Genomic DNA, 19,835 nt, shown 5'->3' on the forward strand with positions numbered 1-19,835 from the left:
GGAAAAGAATATCGCTGCTCTAGAAGAACCGGTTTTGTCACAATCCTTGATCCCGGCTCTCTCTGGGTGTGTCCCAAAACGTTGAATACACTGATCCTCTTGAGGACTGGCAGATGAGTTCACCTCAAAGAGTTTTCCCCCTGATGGGGTTGAGTGGGAGTGTAATGAGTGAAGTAGGGTCAGGGGGAACATGCTGAAGTGTTTTACATAATATTCTGTAAAATGCAAATCAGAGTTAAATTGTTATGCAGTGATTGTGCAGAGATTATGACTTTTTAATACATGGCTGCAAAGTGAGTCGAGACAAAATTGGAGATAAAATAAATTCTTTAAATTCAGACTGAAACATCAAACTTCAACTAAATTTGACCGTCTCTCTCTTATGCCTTTTTCTAAGAAACATCACAATAATTCAAAACATACTGTCTATGTAGCATGAACTGGAGTTCTTTTACAATAAGCATATTCTTCAGTTAGATCAAGCTACTTATGGACCATAAAAACATAGTATTAATAATAATATTATTATTATTATTATTTATAGGCGCCTTTCACGACACTCAAGGTCACCGTACAAAATTGTCAAAATAAAACACAATTAAAGTACACACAAGCATATATAGAACATATAGTTACATAAAAATGACAGATAGAATGGGAGATAGAAGTGAGACTATGGAATGGAGTAGGCCTGTCTGAATAAATACGTTTTGAGGTGAGATTTGAAGGTGGTGACTGAGTGTGAATTTTTTAAGTATTCCGGGAGGGCGTTCCACAGGCAGGGGGCTGAATGGGAGAAAGCTCTGAACCCCATGGTGGTCAAGCGAGCAGGTGGGATGGTGAGTTGTTGTGATGAGAATGACCTAAGAGTGCGGGCAGGAATGTTTATGTGGAGCAGGTTAGTGAGGTACCGAGGGGCGAGGTTGTTTAAGGCCTTGAAGGTGAGAAGTAGGATTTTGTACATGGAAGAAGTAAACTCATAAAATGGCCAAAACATGCAATATAAAAGTTAAAGATGCTAAGTTTGGTAGAGAGACAACAGGCTATATTTTTTCCCATGAACATTAGGGCAGACTCAATTTTGTATTTCCTTTTTACCATGAAAAGCAGTTCTTCAGAGAAATTGGTGTCAAATTTCCATTTCCATAAAGGTGTGCCTCAGTATAGATAGATAGATAGATAGATAGATTTAAAATTTTTTTGCCCGAGATCGCTTTTAACAACTTACAATATATGCACACTGTGTTATAATATATAATCTCACTGTTTTACTCATCCGTTTAAAGTGGTGTCATTTAACGATGGCCTTGCATACAGTTGGTAAGTGTTGGATTATGCAGTGTTAGTGGGTGATGTGCACAATCAACAGCACAGCCAAACATTACATACAGTCCTTGGGAACTTATTTATTTAAAAAGTATGTAGGACACTTCATGCTTTCATACAAAAATATTCCAAATACTGTACATTGGTTCTGAACATGTGCAAAATGTAAAAAAATATGTACGACTCCAGTTAACAGGGAGAAAGACAAAGATAGAAAGTATCAAAACAGACTGATTTGGTTGAGGTTCACTCTTTAAAAGGTCCTGATCAGAGTTAATAAACCTCAATTAAACCTGAAATGCAAACAGAAACTATTCAAAGAATGTACAGCTTGTGCTGAAAGGAATGGAACAAGGATGATATTTACATTAAAATTATCAATCAAACAACCCATGCACATAATCTGTTGAGTACTTACAAGACTGAAATGTAGCCTTAGAGTTAAATATCCTGATCCAAATGTAAGAAAAGTAAACAAGTTTCCATTTACAATGACATTTTATAGTTTTCACAGAGACACAACGGTAGATACGCATGGCTTCATAAAAAGTGTTTCCAGTTTTCATCCGATGAGAAGTGCACTGCTTTCAGACATGCAGGCCTATAACATATTAAAACTCTTCCTACTCACATCCAGACGCTTTACTCCACATTCATTTCTCTAGGCTAATTCAGCAGCAACAAAGTCTTTCATTTACAAGCTTAAATTGAGCTCTTTTTTTCATTTCATTTGCAGGAGCTTCATCTTGTTTCCTAAATGAAGCAGAATAATAATAATAAAAAAACAGTTAATAGTTGAAAATGAACCTTTCACAGTGAAGATGTGCCAGAGCACTACTTACCCAGTCCTTTAAGAAATTTGTTCACGCCACTTGGCTCAGGTTCAGGACTTGAATCCAGATACTCGGCCACTCTTACTTCAAAGAGACCTGAGAGAAAAGGGAAAACTCTGAGCCATCGACACGGGATATGTGCAGCAGCAAATAGTTGGCTTGAAAAGGTTTCAACTTTGTGTCTTAAGTGTCTTAATACGCTACACAGGTTTTTTTAGTGCTGCTGTCTGCATGCAGGCAGAATTCTTTTAATACCTGCACTGACTTATTTAACTCTGGTCATATGTCTGAGAAATGTCTGGTTTAGTATGATCAAATTAAACACTACTAGCATTTCTGGATTTAACAGATTATTATGTGGAAACATCTGACAACTTTCAACTTTTATGCACATCTTGTTTGGATGATATTTAAAACGTTGAGTATATTCCTTGAAATTCCAGGGTGTATTGGTGACAAAACAAGTTGTACAACACAAACTAAATAAAAAGAAAAATGGGTGAATTCTTATTTTTGTTGTCTGTATACATAGCATTTGTTGGCACAGTTTTTAAAGACAACATTAACAGTTAAAAGTAAGTATTAGCTTGAAAGACAATACTAATTAATGTTTTTCCCACTGATTTAACCATAAAAGTAATTCCAATCGAACAGCCCCAAGTGGATGATATAATTAAAGGTTCATAATGACCTCTTCCTCCTCCTTTGCTCAGTTCTTTGTCCTGAATGAAGCCGGCAAACATCTGCGTGTCCATGAAGAGCTGCAGGAACTGGCGGACTCCACGGGAAGGGTGAGATTTGCGAAAGGTGTCACGCTGAAGTTCCTTGCTTCCGTTGGAGGACTCGACCATGTGGCGAGGATAGTGGCCTACAATCTCCACAAAGAACCGCACAAAGCCTTCTGACACCAAGGAGCTCAGCTCAGCCTGCTGGCCTGGATGGGAACATTTGGATGAAGACGAAAAGGTTCATACAGAAAATATGAGCAGATAGATCACAGATTTAGTGGACTGAACTAAAGAAAAAACAGACGCTGCCTTGATGAAAAACAGGACCTGCGACCTGTAATGTCTGTGGTACTGACCTCCACATGTGCCTCCGGTGTCTTGTCTCAGGATATCTTCTCTCTCCTCAAGGATCTGCTGAAGTGCTGCCTGCAGTTTACTGGGCAGGATGCAGTCTTCATCACCCAGCTGCCACAACATCACAGAAAAGGTCAACAGCAGTCACATGACACCATTTACAAACACACATCTACAGGACTCTGTGGAAATAGCTGGGTAACCACTGGACTGAAGTTAAATGCTGTACATTATGTAATTCTGGCAGGATGTTTCATGTATCGTTCACATTATATTTCACAATGTTCTAATGTATGTTTATTTATTTTTATTTTTTATTCTGATTGGGCTATTGTTCAGATTATTAGAAGAACAACTGTACCCATGGAAACATAGCTAAGTGAAAAACCTGCAACTCTGGATCAACCATCCGGTTTACACACTCATAAGAGGACTCTGCTCTGGAATAACACCCTACACAGCTTCATCACTGCAGTGTTTGTGTGAGTAGTATCAATTTCTTTGTCACCCTCCAAATGCTCTTCATGCCAACAAAGGACAAGGGTAGGCAGAGTCATTATTCCCACTGGAACTACCACACCTACCATTCCCATTATACACTGCTATGTGTACACACCTGAATGACAAACTTGTCTGCACACAGATCCACTATGAGCACCTGAGGAGACAGCAAGAGTAAGGAATGACAGTTATAAACTGTTTTGCAACAAGAGCTACAACAAGGTGAGCTACTTGCTCAGTGGAAGCCTCTTTATACAACCAAAGTCTGGCACTGAACCACTACACAGATCAATTATTCAATTGCAAATTAGACAGTGATTTTAAAGCATTTTACAGACCTCCTCAATGGGAAGGTCCAGCAGCTGTGGCAGGCACGGTGCCAGCACCCCGATGAGGAACGGGGTGGGCGAACAGCTGATGTCCAGCATGCTGGCTGGTAACACGGGCACAAAAGTGTGCTGCCAAGTGAATGGGTACAGCAGCGCCAGCACTGCGTGGCCACATCGAGACAACACACTGCATAGGAGAGAACACAGGCAGTTCACAAATAGATCATATAACTCAAAGGTATCAATCACAGTTCCCTGAAGACAGAAGGGAACTGCCTTCTGACTCACATTTGTTGTTCTTTTTCCACCACAGCAAACACCAGCAAAAGCTTTTATATGAAAGAGTTCTCCCAGAATGTGACTGATCTGCACTAACACGTAGTGTAGTATTTATTTGTACCGATACTTCTAGTCCCTTTATGGTCAGTTGTCTACATGCTGAGAATACTTCCTCCATTTCCTACTGACAGGTCAATGTTAAGAACTAAAATGTCCCACTCTTTAAGAGTCTGCCGACCTCAGCACTTTGTACAAAGCTTTCTCATCCTGTCCATTATCTTCTGCATTTAAAAAGTGACTAGTCATTCATTTTTCTCAGCTGCTGTTGATAGCAAAAAGACAACTTTATATACAGCTATTTTTTCCTCCACAAAATCCTTGCTGCTGACTGCTAGTTAATTGTGTTTCTAATTACTTTTTTGAGCCATTTTAGGTCTTTGCTACGCTGCCAACTACACCTGAACCCCTTAATTCTAGATGCTGGTCACTTTATTTTTCCGTAGCACCTTGGAAATTATATAGGTCTCGGTACACTTGCATGTATTCAGGCCCAGGCAGTCAAACAGGTCACACATGTCATCCAGTATTAGCTATTTTAGAGGGTCAGCTTTACCCCGTAACATGGCCAAGTGTTAAACACCAAATGGTCAGGTTGTAGTGTTGTATAAACTGATGTGCAAATGATATTCAAAACTGGAAAAGATACATATATTTTTTACAATAACTAATGGCACGTTAGTTCAAGGAGACCTAAAGTAGGTTCTCACAGTAATATGGTCAATTTTTGTGCTTGTGTTTTTTATTTATTTAATTACATTTCATTTCCATTTACTTTACAGTTCAAAATGTGTGTGATATCCTGTATGTGCTGGACAAAAGGATCTTTATCTTGGGCAGAGGCACTAAGCGTGCCACTGGGACTGTGATACCGCTAATAATGTAGACAACCAGCACACGGAGGTTAAAGTACACACAGATAAATGAGACAGTGATTGGGATATAATAAAGTATTAACCTAACCTGGCATACATCAAGGAGGAGTCTAACTTGTTTACATTACAATTTACAGTCTTCATATTGCTTTTATTTTCAGATACTTGCAATTTATGTTTTACCACCTCAGTACCTGAGTTTATCAGCAATGAAGATGACTCTCCTCTCAAGCAGAAGCGAGGCGAACACTTGCAGGAGTTTACCGACACTGAGACACTGCAGAAGACTGTCAAAGTCCACGTGCTCCAGCCTGGAGTCCACCGGTCGACACAAAGTCAGAACCTGTCAGTGTAACATGACAGAAGACATGAAGTCGGGCTAAGTATGGTTGAAGGGTGCATGCAACGTTCATGGTGTTAAAGACAATGATCAGCAGAAATAGAAATTTTAATTATTTTCTTGAGAAATTCTGCTGAACCTGAGCAACAAGTTAGTTTGGGAGCTTTTCCTGAGTTGTTATGGGAAGGATCATGGCCTCAATTAGTGAGCCTATAAATGTTAATAACTAAACTGCGTGCATTTACTGTTATAACACACATAACTGTCCTAACATGAACCCATCAAAGCTGAAATGGCCAGACCTATTGTTTCCACATATACCCTCCAATTCTGAGTCATTCTGAGTGTGCAGATGGGAGTGTTTAGGAGGAACAAAACTACTAATTAACATTTCCTCTTTTGGTTTCAGCGTTACCTCATTCCCAGAGCCAGGGAGGAAGCTCTTGACGGTGACTGTGCGTCCGGGGGCTGGAAAAGGGGCCTCCATGACAGTACGCATAAAAGGGTAAACCAGTGGTGGGGAAATTTCTCTGCGTCTCTCCACCTCTTCCAGAATCTGGACAAACAGAGCCAGATGAAACATCGTGACTCCTGAAGGAGCTAGTGGTGATTAAAGCCTTGACAATAAGACAGAAGAAATGGAGTTTTCCCTCTGACCCTATTATTCACACATGTTCACTGTAAATTTCCCTCGGCCAACTGGAGAATGGGTGCGATGCATTTAGTTTTTGAAAAACACACCCAGTGATTGCTCAGGATTATCTTGTCGTGCAGCCTCATTCAAGCCTAATCAAGGCTGCAGCGTTCACACTCCTCAAGAGGATTAGCAATGAACTTTAGTCAACTGAGCTCCTTTCATCTCCCTATAAAGATTTCTATCAGCAGAAACAAGGAAACAGATGTAATGTACGGTTACTGCACCTTTGCAAACAGGTTGAAACAGCCCAGCTTACTGACAATACAGTGCACCTCAGGTAGTCTCTTCCCCTTTCCACTGGGCTAGAAGACACAGTTTCACATGTCATTAAGAGGAGAATAACAAACATATGTGCAATAAAAACACATCATAAAACACATCCACTAGATTACCAATCAAAAAAAGTACAATTAGGGCTATGATATCAAAAGCCTGTTCTCCATTTTAAGTGTGTTAGTATCTTCAGTGACACAGCACTGTGGAGTGGAAAAAGAGTCCAAACTCTAAACTCCTTCTGTTTTTATGACAGCAGCACTAAGCTTATCCACCAAGAAAACAAAAGATAAAACTCCATGTTAGATTTGGCCTCTGTCTAAACCATAAACAACAAAACACAGCAGTTTAACAAGACAAACAGACAAACAAAGGAAAGGTAATTATAGTAAACACCTTTCACTGCTTTCAGAACAGATAGGTTACATATGATTTGAAACAATGTTTTAAAAGTTGTAGACTCTTCAATCAAAAAAGCCCTTACAGACAAAAATACATATAAAACCCTCCATGCTAGATTTGGCCTAAATCTATCTAAACTATAAACCCAATAAAAGATACTATAGATCTAGAATAAAAATTGTGCTTAAAAAGACAGCCACACTACTTTCACAAAAAAACAGGCGATTTGTCACAATTTAACCTAAGCAATGCTTTGTATTGTGTTTAGGAGGGAAAAATGGAGAAAATGATGAAATTCTTTTTGCTCTCTGTCATTGATTCAGAAGTGGTTTATAGTCTGATTCACATCTCCACAGAGATGTTGAGTAAGCGTATGGCGGTCTGCCATGTCATCTCACACACACACGCGCGCGCGTGCACACACCCACACACACATATAAACACATAAACCCTCAAGTCAATGATTCAGACACAACCACATCCATACTCACCAGGATCTTACGGCAGTAACAAAACCAGCGGCTGCCGTCTTCTCCAGTCAGGACAAACGAAAAGGTCTCACTGTAAATATATCACATTAAAAACAAGCAGATGCTGTTAAAGACTACAGAAGGCAACCATCACCAAACTACAAGCGCCCTTCCTTGTGTTAAGCTTTTGGGGTAAAGGCATGCTAAACACAGGACTGTTATCTCTGAAAATAAATAAATAGAGAGTGTACAAAAAGTAGGTAAATGGGCTGGAATTTGCACTGACATACATATTAATGTTTTAAATACAACAAAGCAGTGTAAGTTGAGATCATTACCCACATTACATTAGTGAACCATGCACAGTAAAAATGAAAAGAATGCCCAATGCCCCTTAGTATTCACAGATTTAATTAGATCAGATGAAAATGTAATTATCCCCGTGGGGAATTTGAGTTGCTACAGCAGCAATTTATGGGTTACAGCTGACAGCTGGGGATATAAATAGAAAACAATGAAATGTGTCCAACATTACACATTTATTAAGAGGGAAGCTAGTCTAGTATGGAGTTCTAGTATGGGGTTAAAATATTACCACGGCCATATAAACTAACCTTGGCATGTGTGCAGATGGCTTCCAGTCCTGAGAATCAGGGAAACAGAATTTGGGAATCACATTCAGCTGATCCTCAGCTTCTTTGGAGAGCCGGGATGACTTGTCAAACTAAAATACAGACAGAGTATAGTTTAGTACAACGACAGATCTCCAAATAGCTTCCCAGAAGAATCAGTGATAATTCAACTACATAATAATATCGCTGAATAGAATTGTTTTTCATAATTAAGTATAGAAAATTAAGAATTAACTTCAAATGGATCTGCTTTTGTTTGTGAAGTCACAGCATAATGAATCACCAGAGCCAAGCTTTTCTAAATTGTAATGTGACAATAAGGAAATGTCTGAATAAAAAACTGTATCGAAAACAAACTGACAGCTTCCTTCAGTGACAGCTCTTGACTTAACTCCAACTGGGAAACTCCCCCTTATAGGAAATCCTCTAAATGAGTGCTTGTCATGTGCGTTAAAAATTTCATTAGTTTTTAAGAATAATAAGAATAAGAAAACCTTTATTTGTCCCACAATGGGTGATTCAATTAAAGCAGTATCATCAAAGTACAGTTGTGTCTATCGCCAGCGGTGTGGTGATGTTACTGTAAAAGCTCCTCCTAACCATTTTGGGGAACTGTTGTGTAATTTCAGGGGAGTAGGTGTTTCCTGAGGAGCTTTTTCTCAGCGACACCACAACAAAGATCTGGAAAAGCTGCTGCTGCTGCATCTGGATCAAGTCTCTTTCCAGGGTGCGGTAGCCTGGCCGACGTTTCAGTGTAGACTGTTTGTAAACTGATCTTCTGGAGCCTGCTAGACAGCACACAAAGAGACAACATAGTAGTCACTGTCCTGGGACATTTCCCCTGCAGACAGAGAGCCATAGAAATCTTATTAAATGTCACTGGAGTGTATAACTGTGGCGCTAATCTGATTACATTAGAGGTGCAGTGATCAATAGATTTCTCAGAAAATTTTTACTGCCAACTCTTTTGAAACCATTACATTTTCCAGTGTTCATTTTTCTAACCTGATGCTTGTGTTCGACATATGTCGACATGTTTGACAACTGAAGACTTGGGTGTTTTGGACTGACATTTAACTGTTTGAATGCAAAATTCTTTCAATTTAATTTTTAGTCAACTACTTGTTTCAGCACTAGTCCTGGTTTCTCTCCTATATATCATGTACAGCTGAATTCTTCTCCCACAGAGGTCATGTGTTACTTAAATACACAGAAATATGTGAGAAGCACTGGAGAACACAACCTCCCTAATGCTAATAAGCACTTTGAATTATTTCCTTTCTGGTATCTTCTCTTTTTTCTATGCTGATACTAATGTTTATAGATACTACCAGGATATCTTACTTCACTTATGTGAAGTAAGATATCTATATGTAAAATGTGTACCTCTAAATTGTAGTGACACTAGACAGACTGACTTTGAGGTGTTACCTTTGGTGCTGTCCTCAGGGTCGCTCTCTGTCCCGCTGTTCTCCTCCACTGGTATGATTTAAAGGAGTTAGAGATTAGGCAAAAGCAGAGGAATGAAAAAGCCATAATCAGATGCAGACAGTCAGCCTTTGTTTCATAATCAGCGGCTTCGCCTTCTGCAGCTGGCCTTATGTGCATCATCAAAAAGCTGGGTATTTCCACCAAGAGGCTCAACTTAATCTCATTGAAGTGTTGATGTGGGTAACATTTGGGCATCTGCGACAGTCTCTCACCTCGCACTGAGACTCCTTGGCTCTTCACTCTCTTCCTCCCTCGCTTGTCGTCAAAGATGGTCTCGATCTTGCTGACATACTGCACAGTAGAACATATACACAGGTACTTCTCAACTCCATAATTTAAGAGACATTACAGAATCCTGATAACAGGGAATCATGATATGACAACCTCTAAGTACATAGTTATATAGAAGATTTTCATCACTTTTTTACATGCCTGTCTTCTTTTGCTAATGCCCTGAAACAACAGTTAAATATTTAATAGTGGATTTAACTACGGCTCTGTGTTAATACAGAGACCAACACAGAAACAAGCACATATAGGAAGCTCAGTCTTATCTTGAGGAAGCAAACTTGTATGACAGTGCATGGAAAGAAACTAAAGTTACCTTACTAACATAAGGGCACTGTTGCTGAGCAGAGTATTTGATTAAAACTTTAATGGTACGAATTTAAAGAATAGCCAGTTAATTAAACGTTTTGTTTACTGAAACAATTTCAGATAGTATTTTACATAATTCAGTGGAAGATAATACAGTCTGACAACGACTACCAGTTAAAATACCATGTAAAAATTAAAAAAAAACCTGACCGGCCCGTCAAACCTGTTCACAGGCACAGCGCAGGGTTGTTTTGAAACTATAGTCCCTTTCTAGTCATACAGATACATGTCAATAAGTCTGTTTTATTACCTTGTCATCAAACTCTCTCCCCGTCCACAATCCTTCCGCGGCCATGGATTGTAAGTTAAAATCTGCCATGTATGTGCTGTCTGAAATCTTAAGTACCATTCTTACAAGTTGCTCTTCTCTTGTCTATTTCTTGCAGTATCCTCTCCTTCCTGCTCAACAAGTCACCACCCACTTCTTTTCTTTCCTTCTTAACACATGATTCACTGACTACAAACCAATTTGGCGGTATGGAAACAGAAAAATGTCTTCCAGTCATACATAATCATCCAAATACAATGGTTTGTGAATACTCTAATTTACCTGAGGCAACTTCAGTATTTTTGGAATGCTTGTGCGTCGGGCTGCAGATGGTTTATCTGCAAGGGTTGTGGATTTGGACGCTGTTAAACCCTTCCTTTCCATTTTGCCAGCGTAGCCATGCAATGTTTGGGGTTTAGGAGGCAACTGGAATGGTGAGAAATGTCAAGTTAGCTCTTCATTTTAGATAATCAAACAGTATCAGACTACAAGACTTCCTTCTTTTCCCTTACAATCTGAAGTTAGATAGGTCAGTGACAAATACTCTTCTATTCTGAATGGGAGACATACTTCCCTTACCTTTGGGACGTGAGGCCTTGCAATAGGAAGACACATGGGAGACAGCTTGACATCCTCATAGGGGCTATCGCTGGGCCCTTCACCTGGAGGAAGTCAGAGTGATGGGAGGATTACACAGGATGCTTAATAAAGTCTGAGATTAGACAAATAAACAGCACCATAGCCACATTTCTTTAACTGGATAGTTCAGTGGAGAGAGGCAGGAATTCATTAATGAGAAAGAGAGGGGGCGACGTGCAGCAAACGGCACAGGCTGGACGCAAACTGGCATTGAGGACTGTATCTTCAGTTTGTGGAAGAAAGAAAATGCAACATATAATGAATAATTTTAATATCACACCACTATTTGCTTTAGGTTTTTAATCCCAGCAACTGTAATTCTGCAAAAAAAAGGGAACGGGAAACATCTCCTTTTGAGCTAATCACTCAAAACTCCTTGTATGTATTTGGAACTGTACATCCAACCAATGACAGGCGCCCAACAGTGCTGACGTCCTGTCTTTGTAACAAAATCAGCTAACAGCAGTCAGTCAAAAGCTTCATAATGTCTGCGTCAATATATATGACAGGGGCAGCTCAACTTACACACAATATCCTCGTAAATGTTGTCATCAGAGTAGGCATGGTAAATACCCGAGCGTCTGGCCTCATCTCCCAGCGTGCCTCGCTGCACTGTCAGACGCGCTGCATCCTCATACTCAAAGGACTTCCTGTGACAGGGAGGGAAGGGAAGGCAGTGAGAAAGGCCGTTGCTGTCCTAAAGATAGCCAGTATAGCACGAGCTCTATTGTCTCCTGATATCTCACCACAAAAGACAGCGAAAACATAGAGAGATACAAACAGTCACGGAAGGACAAAAGTGAGGATAGTATGGTACAAAGGGTGTTAGGTGAGAACTATTTCATTTAACATGCTTCAGTTGTTTCTCAGGCTTCTCTATACAGGACATGAGCACGGAAACAGTGGCTACGGTTCAGTGAAGAAACAAAAACCGTTACAGGATTTAGGTTAAGTGTGATGCAATACTGGGCATGATAAGGTATTTCATAATGAACAAGAATGAAGCCATGTGCACATATGCAAACTGTGTGCAGACATGACAGCAAGACTGAATTATTGATTTATAATCAATTAAAAGCATCAAGACAACAATGAGCTACAATTATTAGTTTGAAAAGGCTCCTTTACAGTATTGAAGAACATAGTTACGACAATAAAGCGACTTAAAAGAAGGAACTTCAGCTAAGAGACAGGGAAACACTGAATTCCCCCTTCATTCTTAGGATCTTCTTGATGATTCACTTTAAAGATATTGTCACACTGACAGGGAAGTGTATATTAAAAATGTTTTGAGCAACTTGTATTAATCTGGACTATACCCTGAGTTATTTGGGCAGTTTCCACTTAGAATAGAGTAGCCTATTCAAAAACATGTGTTTAGTTAGGATCATTTTTACTAAGAAATACAGTGTGACACAAGGTCTCACTCCATCCCAGCTTAATTGGAAAGCAGCCCTCATGTTAATAAACAGCTGCCAGTTCATTAGGCACAAACAGCTAAATAAATGGAGTATAATATAGCATATTTACAGAAATTCAAATGTTTCCATTATTCCTCCCAACTCATTTATATACACTACCGGTCAAAAGTTTTAGAATACCCTAATTTTTCCAGTTATTTATTGCAATTCAAGTCATGCAAGTCTAATGAATAGCTTGAAATGGTACAAAGGTAAGTACTGAACAGCCAGAGGTTTTAAAAAAATAAAAAGGTTTGGTTACCCAAATCTGAAAAATAATGTACTTTTCAGAATTATACAAAAAGGCCTCTTTCAGGGAACACGACGTGGGTTAACAATTTAAAGCTGTTCTGCAGCAATGAAGGTTGAATCAGCCTTGAAAGGTGGTGCTACTAATTCCTACAGGTGTTCCAACTTTTCTTGGTTACTTACAACCCCCTCTGTCTGCATAAAAGCAGAGCTGGAACACACTGTGGTACCAGACCCTCATGAGCATCAGGTGAACAGTACTGTACTGCAGAAAGTAGTGTGTTGCTACAGAAATTATAGGCGGCTCACAGGACAACAGCTTCAAGCACAGCTTAATAGTGGTCGTAGTAAGCAAGTCTCAGTTTCAACTGTGAAGAGAAGACTGCGAGCTGCAGGTTTGACAGGACGAGTTGCAGCAAGAAAGCCATTGCTAAGATGTCAGAATAAGACAAAGAGGCTCGCCTGGGCCATGAAACACCACCATTGGACTACTGAAGACTGGATGAAGGTATTATGGACCGATGAAACAAAATTTCAAATCTTCGGTTCATCACGCAGGATCTTTGTACGCCGTTGAGTAGGCGAGAGGATGGTTCCACAGTGTGTGACATCAACTGTCAAACATGGAGGAGGAAGTGTGATGGTCTGGGGCTGTTTTGCTGGATCCAGGGTCGGTGACTTGTACAGAGTGAGAGGCACCCTGAACCAAAACGGCTACCACAGCATTCTGCAGCGCCATGCAATACCCTCTGGTATGAGCCTAGTTGGTCAGAGGTCCATCCTACAGCAAGATAATGACCCAAAACACAAGTCCAAGCTATGCCAGAACTACCTCAGGAAAAAAGAACAAGATGGTAAGCTTGAAAACATGGAGTGGCCAGCACAGTCTCCAGACTTGAACCCCATCGAGCTTGTTTGGGATGAACTGGACAGAAGAGTGAAAGCCAAGTAACCTACAAGTGCCACACATTTATGAGAACTTCTGCAACAGACTTGGGAAGAACTTTCTGAAGAATATTTGATTTCTATTGAAGAAAGAATGCCACGAGTGTGTTCAGCTGTTATATCTGCCAAAGGTGGCTACTTTGATGGTGGTGTTCTAAAACTTTTGTAAATGGGAGTGTAAATGGGAGTGGACAAATTAACGGAACACTTCTCTTAATAATAAAAAACACTTCCTAATATAAAACTGCACATCTCAAACGTGTTTTATATTTTAATGTGAGCCAAGTGAAATGTGAATATTTTGCCCATAATTTGAGAAGTTACATTTCTTGGAATGGTTTGGTTTATCACTGAAGTCCAATCTTATTTTGCAAATATGACTGAAAACTTGTCAAGTCTTAGCCATGCTTCATCAAAACCGGACATCATAACCTCCATAAAGGCAGTATATACTACACAGCTGCTGGATTCGACTGCATTTATTTTAGCTTGGTGTAGCTAATGAATGACAACCGAGTGAATGGCTACACACAACTAGTTTGAGGACATCATTAGATTATTTCATCTAGGTGTGCCATGGTGAAACATGGATGAAACAACAACCAGTAAACCACAGATTGGTTTACATTCAAATAAAATGTTAGCATGCTTTAAAATAATAATCTGTGACACGCTGAACAGCAGCATAACAGTGGTGAAGAGAGCTCAAAGCACTGCAGCTGAAGAAAACTAATGCAGACAGATAAAACACTGGCAAATTAAGAGAACATCCTCATCAGTTAAACAAAATGTGTGATACAAATACTCACAACACCAGCAAATATAGAAATATGCTGCAAATACTCACAAAACTGTCAAACTAATGAAGACAATTTGTTAATTCGTCAACGTATTTGCTTGAGGTGCAGTGCACAAAGCTCTCTCGGCCACTGTAAGGTTTTGCTTAGCCTTGAGTAAATGAGAGAAAGCATGTGTGCGTGAATGTTGGTGATGACCCTTCACCCATGGTCGCTAAGGAAACTGGGACACTTATACACAATAGAGAACAATGCTGCCAGATATCACTGACACCACACACAAGACCCCAGCCGGCAATTAGACAGCACCCTCCCAAAACTCCTCTAAAAAAAAAAAAATAATAATAATAATAATAATTTCTATTACTTTCTTTATTTTAGAACATTGACTCACCTGTTCTTTTTATGCCTTGAAAGTCCTTCAGTTTTTGCAACCGGACACGGAGGAGGTGGGAAGTTAGGTGGCTGAGCTACCCTCCTGTTCCTCGCGTTGGAGTGGTTGTTATGAGGTGATCTGCTGTCCCATTGCACCGTGTGCCCCGTGCTGTTGTTGTTGTTGTTGGCTCCTCGATACTGGAATGTCCGCTGAGGTTTGGGAGGGGGATGAGCTTCACCTGAAGACTCCCTGCCTTTTTCCCAGAACAGTCTGTCTCCCTCAAGCTTCCGCCAGAAACCCCTTGAAGTGTAGAAGTTTCCAGCAGGCATGTTGTCTTCTTGCTCATCCGTTGAGAGAGGTAGAGATTTAGGGACTAATGCAACACCCAAGATGCGTCCCATTTTTTCAGCATTGGCAGTAAAAGTTTGTTTGGCTAGAGAGATAGCTGCATTTGCCTCAGCTTCGGAAGATTTTCCTGGTGTTGTGGTTGACAATTCAATGGCAGATTTCTGCAGAGGTTCTGACTTTCTACCAGCCACATCACGCCCAATTAGTGCTGGGGATTCCCGAAAATCTAATCCGAAGCTCTTTGCTTTGGAGAGGCTGGCTTTTGCCTCTAGTTCTCCTCTTGAAATCTCATTGGAACATCTGTTGCCCAGGAGGTCTCCAGACAGAGTTCGGAATGGAGGGTGTGCTTTCACTCCGGCGTCCTGGTTGCTGCCCTGTTGACTGCGACCTTCCCACTGGGAGATCTTCTCCCTGATGTTGACGGCATGCTCATGAGAAGGTGGCCTCCCAGACTGTCGGCCCTGCCAGGCAGAGGTGGCCTCTTTCTGCAAACGGTCAACCTCACCAACCCCCCGCCTGCCCTGCTCCAGTCTCAGAGCCAGCATGTTGAGAGGGGGCAAGTTTCAGCCAACCCTCAGTTTTCCATAACGGAATGCATCACGGACTTCCTCACAAAGACGAATACAAAAATCCACAGGTTCAGGTATAAATTAATCCAGAAATGACCAACGAAAGGAAGGGTGCTGCAAGGTTTGCGCTTGCTTCCTTTATCTCTTCATGGGTCCTCTTGTGCTAGTAGAGTCTCATTTCTCCCACTCACTTCATAAACAACCTATAACAAAGACAAGACAGTAAAATTACTCATCACTGCACTTAAAAACAAGCCCAGACTGCACACCGCAGGGTCAAAGGGATACTGAGGGAGCACAAGAAGGAACAGCTCCTTTTTTGAAACGGAACACATCCCAAGTTGTGTACAAGGTGTCGGCAGAGACAGAGAGAAGGTCAGGAAGGGCAAGCTCCTGTCTACTTTTTGGCTTCCAAAAATAAACCTAGTTAGAATAAAGGAAGACAGTGACAGGAACAAGTTTACAACGGTTTTCTGCTGCTCTGTGTCTGTATTTGGAGCTGCTCCCACTCTCGTCTAGCCCCAGGGGAATTCTATGTAGCTGTCATCCTAAACCCTGTAGCTGGCAAAATACAAAATGCCAGTGATACAGTACAGCAACACATCTAATTTAATCTTCTTGGTAAACTGACTGGGAAATTTTAAGTGATTTCAAAGACATTTAGAGGCTAGACAAGACAAGAATCTCACGGAATACATGACGGGTCAGTTGATAATAGAAAACATTTTAACCACACCTATCTACTTTGTGGAACAGGAGCTCTACAGTGCTTCAGAGCCATTTATCTGTACATGAGAAGAAAAGAGTTTGATTAACCAAGGACACTGGTATGTATGATCTAAAACTATAAATTAAGTTACTACAACCGATTCAGAATTATGAAAGACCCCTGACAGATCCCATATAAACAACGCCTCCACCCCGACTCATATTGCCTGACTCAACATTAATGTGACTTTATACAGCTCGCTGGAACCAAACCATTGGGACACGTTGCACATTAGGACAGAGGCTGAGAGGATCACGGTAAAATTCCACCGCATACTTCATAATCATAATAACTACAAGCTGCATTCCTGGAGACCTGTACAAGAGTGGGGGTGGGGGGGATAGATTTAACTATAGACAGTCGGTCAGTCAGTCTTGCAAGTGACGCCTTTGTTTTGGTTTGACCTAAATCGAAATACGTCTGCTCCGGAATGCTGCTCTATCTCTGCCAGACCCGGCAATGACAATGCGACTCCCGAAATGACCCACTTGCATTATTTGTCTGTGTGCAGTATGGTGCGCAGGAAGGCATGAGTTGCGTTTCCTGAGCTGCAGGAAGAAGGATCAGCAAACTGTCCATAATTATGGTGCGGAGAGTTTTTCACCCCGTTGCAACCGCTGATTTGAGCTATGTTTAGATCAGCTATATTCAAACCTTGTGATGGTATCAAACTTTGAAATACAATAAATCCAGAAATATATCAGCCACTGGATAGTTACGGTAACTTTTGCAAACACAACTAAAAACTGCCAGGAGTCCCTTTTCTATTGCATACGGTCCAAATCAAATGTTGTTGCCAGAGAAGCAAACTGCTGTCATATTAAAAAAAATACCTGTGCAGATGCCACTCTGCCCAGTTGAGTTGACAGCCTCACAAATGTCAATCAGGTTCATTTTGACCTCTGGCTTTGTTACTTAAGTGAAACTCACTGAATCATCCACGCAGAAACCAGACGAAGGGGACACACAAACCTGAAGAACCCCATCATCAGTAGGCAGCTAAATTAAACCTAATTGCACCTTCAAAACTACCACAACACGCCCTCAGAAGAGATGTGCAGCGTGACTGGACATGTTGTAGGTGAGGTATTGTACCGCTGTGGTTTGTCATCAACAGTGACAGTTAACGTTATAATAGAGGAAAAATGCAGGTTTGTTACACGTCAGGATTAACCAAGATTAAGTACGTTAAAATGACTGATCCATCACCAGCAGCCAGAGCAGTTTCTGTGCATCCAGCAGGCTCAACTCCAGTAAATGAGTGATAAGACCGCTTTAATGTGACAAGGGCCATCGATTAGAGTTGCCTGTCGATGACTGTGAACATCCCTCAGCAGAAACTGGATCCTGATTCTCCATTAAATTTCAGATTGACCATATTTTGATGATACAATGATACAAAGATGACCTCCCTCACAGTCAACCAGTTATTCATTAACTCAGCCGTTTTTCCTATATTTTACAACCCCTGCAGATAATTTCCATACTCCAGCTGTACCCTGAAATAAGTGTTTAATTACAGGTTATACAGTTTAATGTGTACATGTAAACTGGAATAAAAGCAGAGGATGAAGATGAAGAAGGAAATATGAAGAACAACATAAACAACATTTTATTTTTCTCGCAACAAGCACATATAAACAAAAATCACAGACTCATAACGGTGAAACGTGTTGTCTAACCTGTTGGAAGAGCAATAAGTTTGAATGTCTATAACGCTGAAGAAAAGGCGTTTTACTTTATTGAATGCACGCCGAATTTAACAGAATGACTTACAGATACAGAATTAGTACTTATATTTATATTAAAATGACACTGCAGGTGTTGATAATAATTTAAGTCTTAAATTGCTATTTTTTTTAATAGAGTCTGGCGTACACTTATCTCTTTAAGAGGAAACCACGAGTACGGATGAGCTCCACTATTTACAGGAAGCCACTGGGTAACGTTAATTAATGAAAGTGATGAAATATAACAGTTTAGCCAGAGTTAACTTAAAGAAGCTCTGCAATAGATTTAAGAACAAAATACCACATGGGCAGATGCTTTCACAGCAACATGTTTCTATTACTTACCACAGAAGTTTGACATAACTGGTAACGCTCATGTTCTTTCCCCGTTTTCCTTTCGATAAAATGAAAAAGAGAGATAAAATCCACTGGGTTTCATCGTTGTATCTGGAGAGGTCTGCAGTTCGAGTAACGTTAACGGACTAACTCAATGTACGTTGATCAAGGAAAAAAGCAGCCTGCACACCGTTACTGGGAACCGGATAGTAAAGAAACGTTAGAATGGGGTGTAAAAACGCGTCGCTTACTCTTACAAATATACAGAACCATAACAATAAAGAAAGTGTCCAGCGAGCTGAGGAAAAAGTAACTAAAGCTGAGCAGTGAGCACTCCTCGCCCTCCTTGTCGGGACAATTAAAACGTTAAGTCAGGCAGAAAAAAATTGACTTCCGGTTGTAACTTTCAAAATAAAACCAATAATCGTCAGCGTGACATATTGCGATATTCGCCAGAAGTTGATTCAACTTCCTGAGAGAACTTAATAAAATATATATTATCTTGACCTTTTGTGTTTTATTCTTTCAAGTACTTTTTCAAGTACTTTCGGGTTTCAGTTGCAAACCACACAGATTTTAAAGACAGGTACGTTTTTGTTTAATTGTTGGGCAGTTATTCTTTTCCATGCTTGAAAAATAAAATCAGCTATTATCGTTTTCATGACACCATTGGAGGTCTTTAACAATAAATACAGTATATGTGTATGGTTTAATACCATTTTTATAGGCAATTTACTATACCATTCACTCTTCTTCCGGTTTTACTGTGGGTGTTTCTATTGAACTTGACACAATTGTTCCTGTGAAAAGTTCGTTCAGATCCTCCAGGAGGGAAGACGTCATCACATCAACTCCTGCAGCTGTCATCGATGAATAAATACTGTTGTCTTCAAGTGTCCTGGGAAATATGGATACTGGAGATACACTTGCGAACCCGCACGTTAGTAATCGTGGCTTTGATTTATGAAGTAACTATATGTGATGTTTTGATGCATTAGTTTCGGAGTAACCCCCTGTCATATTTGTTCTTTTTTAGACATGACTTTCAAGCAGATCTCAGACTTGATAATGTTCAAGACAGGACTTGACAGGACTGAGGAGCAGC

General features: G+C 40.3%; 1 protein-coding gene across 2 annotated transcripts; it reads right to left on the reverse strand.

The window, feature by feature from the left end:
- Window positions 1-1,386: 1,386 nt before the first annotated feature.
- dennd2c (DENN/MADD domain containing 2C) lies at window positions 1,387-19,097 on the reverse strand. 2 transcript variants are annotated; one of them, XM_084554220.1, is made up of 19 exons: window positions 18,740-19,097; window positions 14,997-16,098; window positions 11,677-11,801; window positions 11,092-11,174; window positions 10,795-10,938; window positions 9,800-9,878; window positions 9,528-9,575; window positions 8,697-8,881; window positions 8,079-8,188; window positions 7,486-7,555; window positions 6,544-6,621; window positions 6,038-6,178; window positions 5,477-5,625; window positions 4,081-4,258; window positions 3,858-3,899; window positions 3,244-3,352; window positions 2,851-3,093; window positions 2,169-2,255; window positions 1,387-2,079 (listed from the first exon to the last, which is right to left on the reverse strand). In XM_084554220.1, the coding sequence occupies exons 2-19, from the start codon at window positions 15,869-15,871 to the stop codon at window positions 2,048-2,050; spliced, it is 2,778 nt and encodes a 925-aa protein (XP_084410346.1). In that variant the 5' UTR covers window positions 15,872-16,098; window positions 18,740-19,097; the 3' UTR covers window positions 1,387-2,047. The 2 variants fall into 2 exon arrangements, with proteins under 2 accessions (XP_084410346.1, XP_084410345.1); XM_084554219.1 differs by having other exon boundaries at window positions 8,697-8,884.
- Window positions 19,098-19,835: the final 738 nt, after the last annotated feature.

Source organism: Chelon labrosus, assembly GCF_963514085.1.
Source record: "Chelon labrosus genome assembly, chromosome: 10".
Classification (NCBI taxonomy): Eukaryota; Metazoa; Chordata; class Actinopteri; order Mugiliformes; family Mugilidae; genus Chelon; species Chelon labrosus.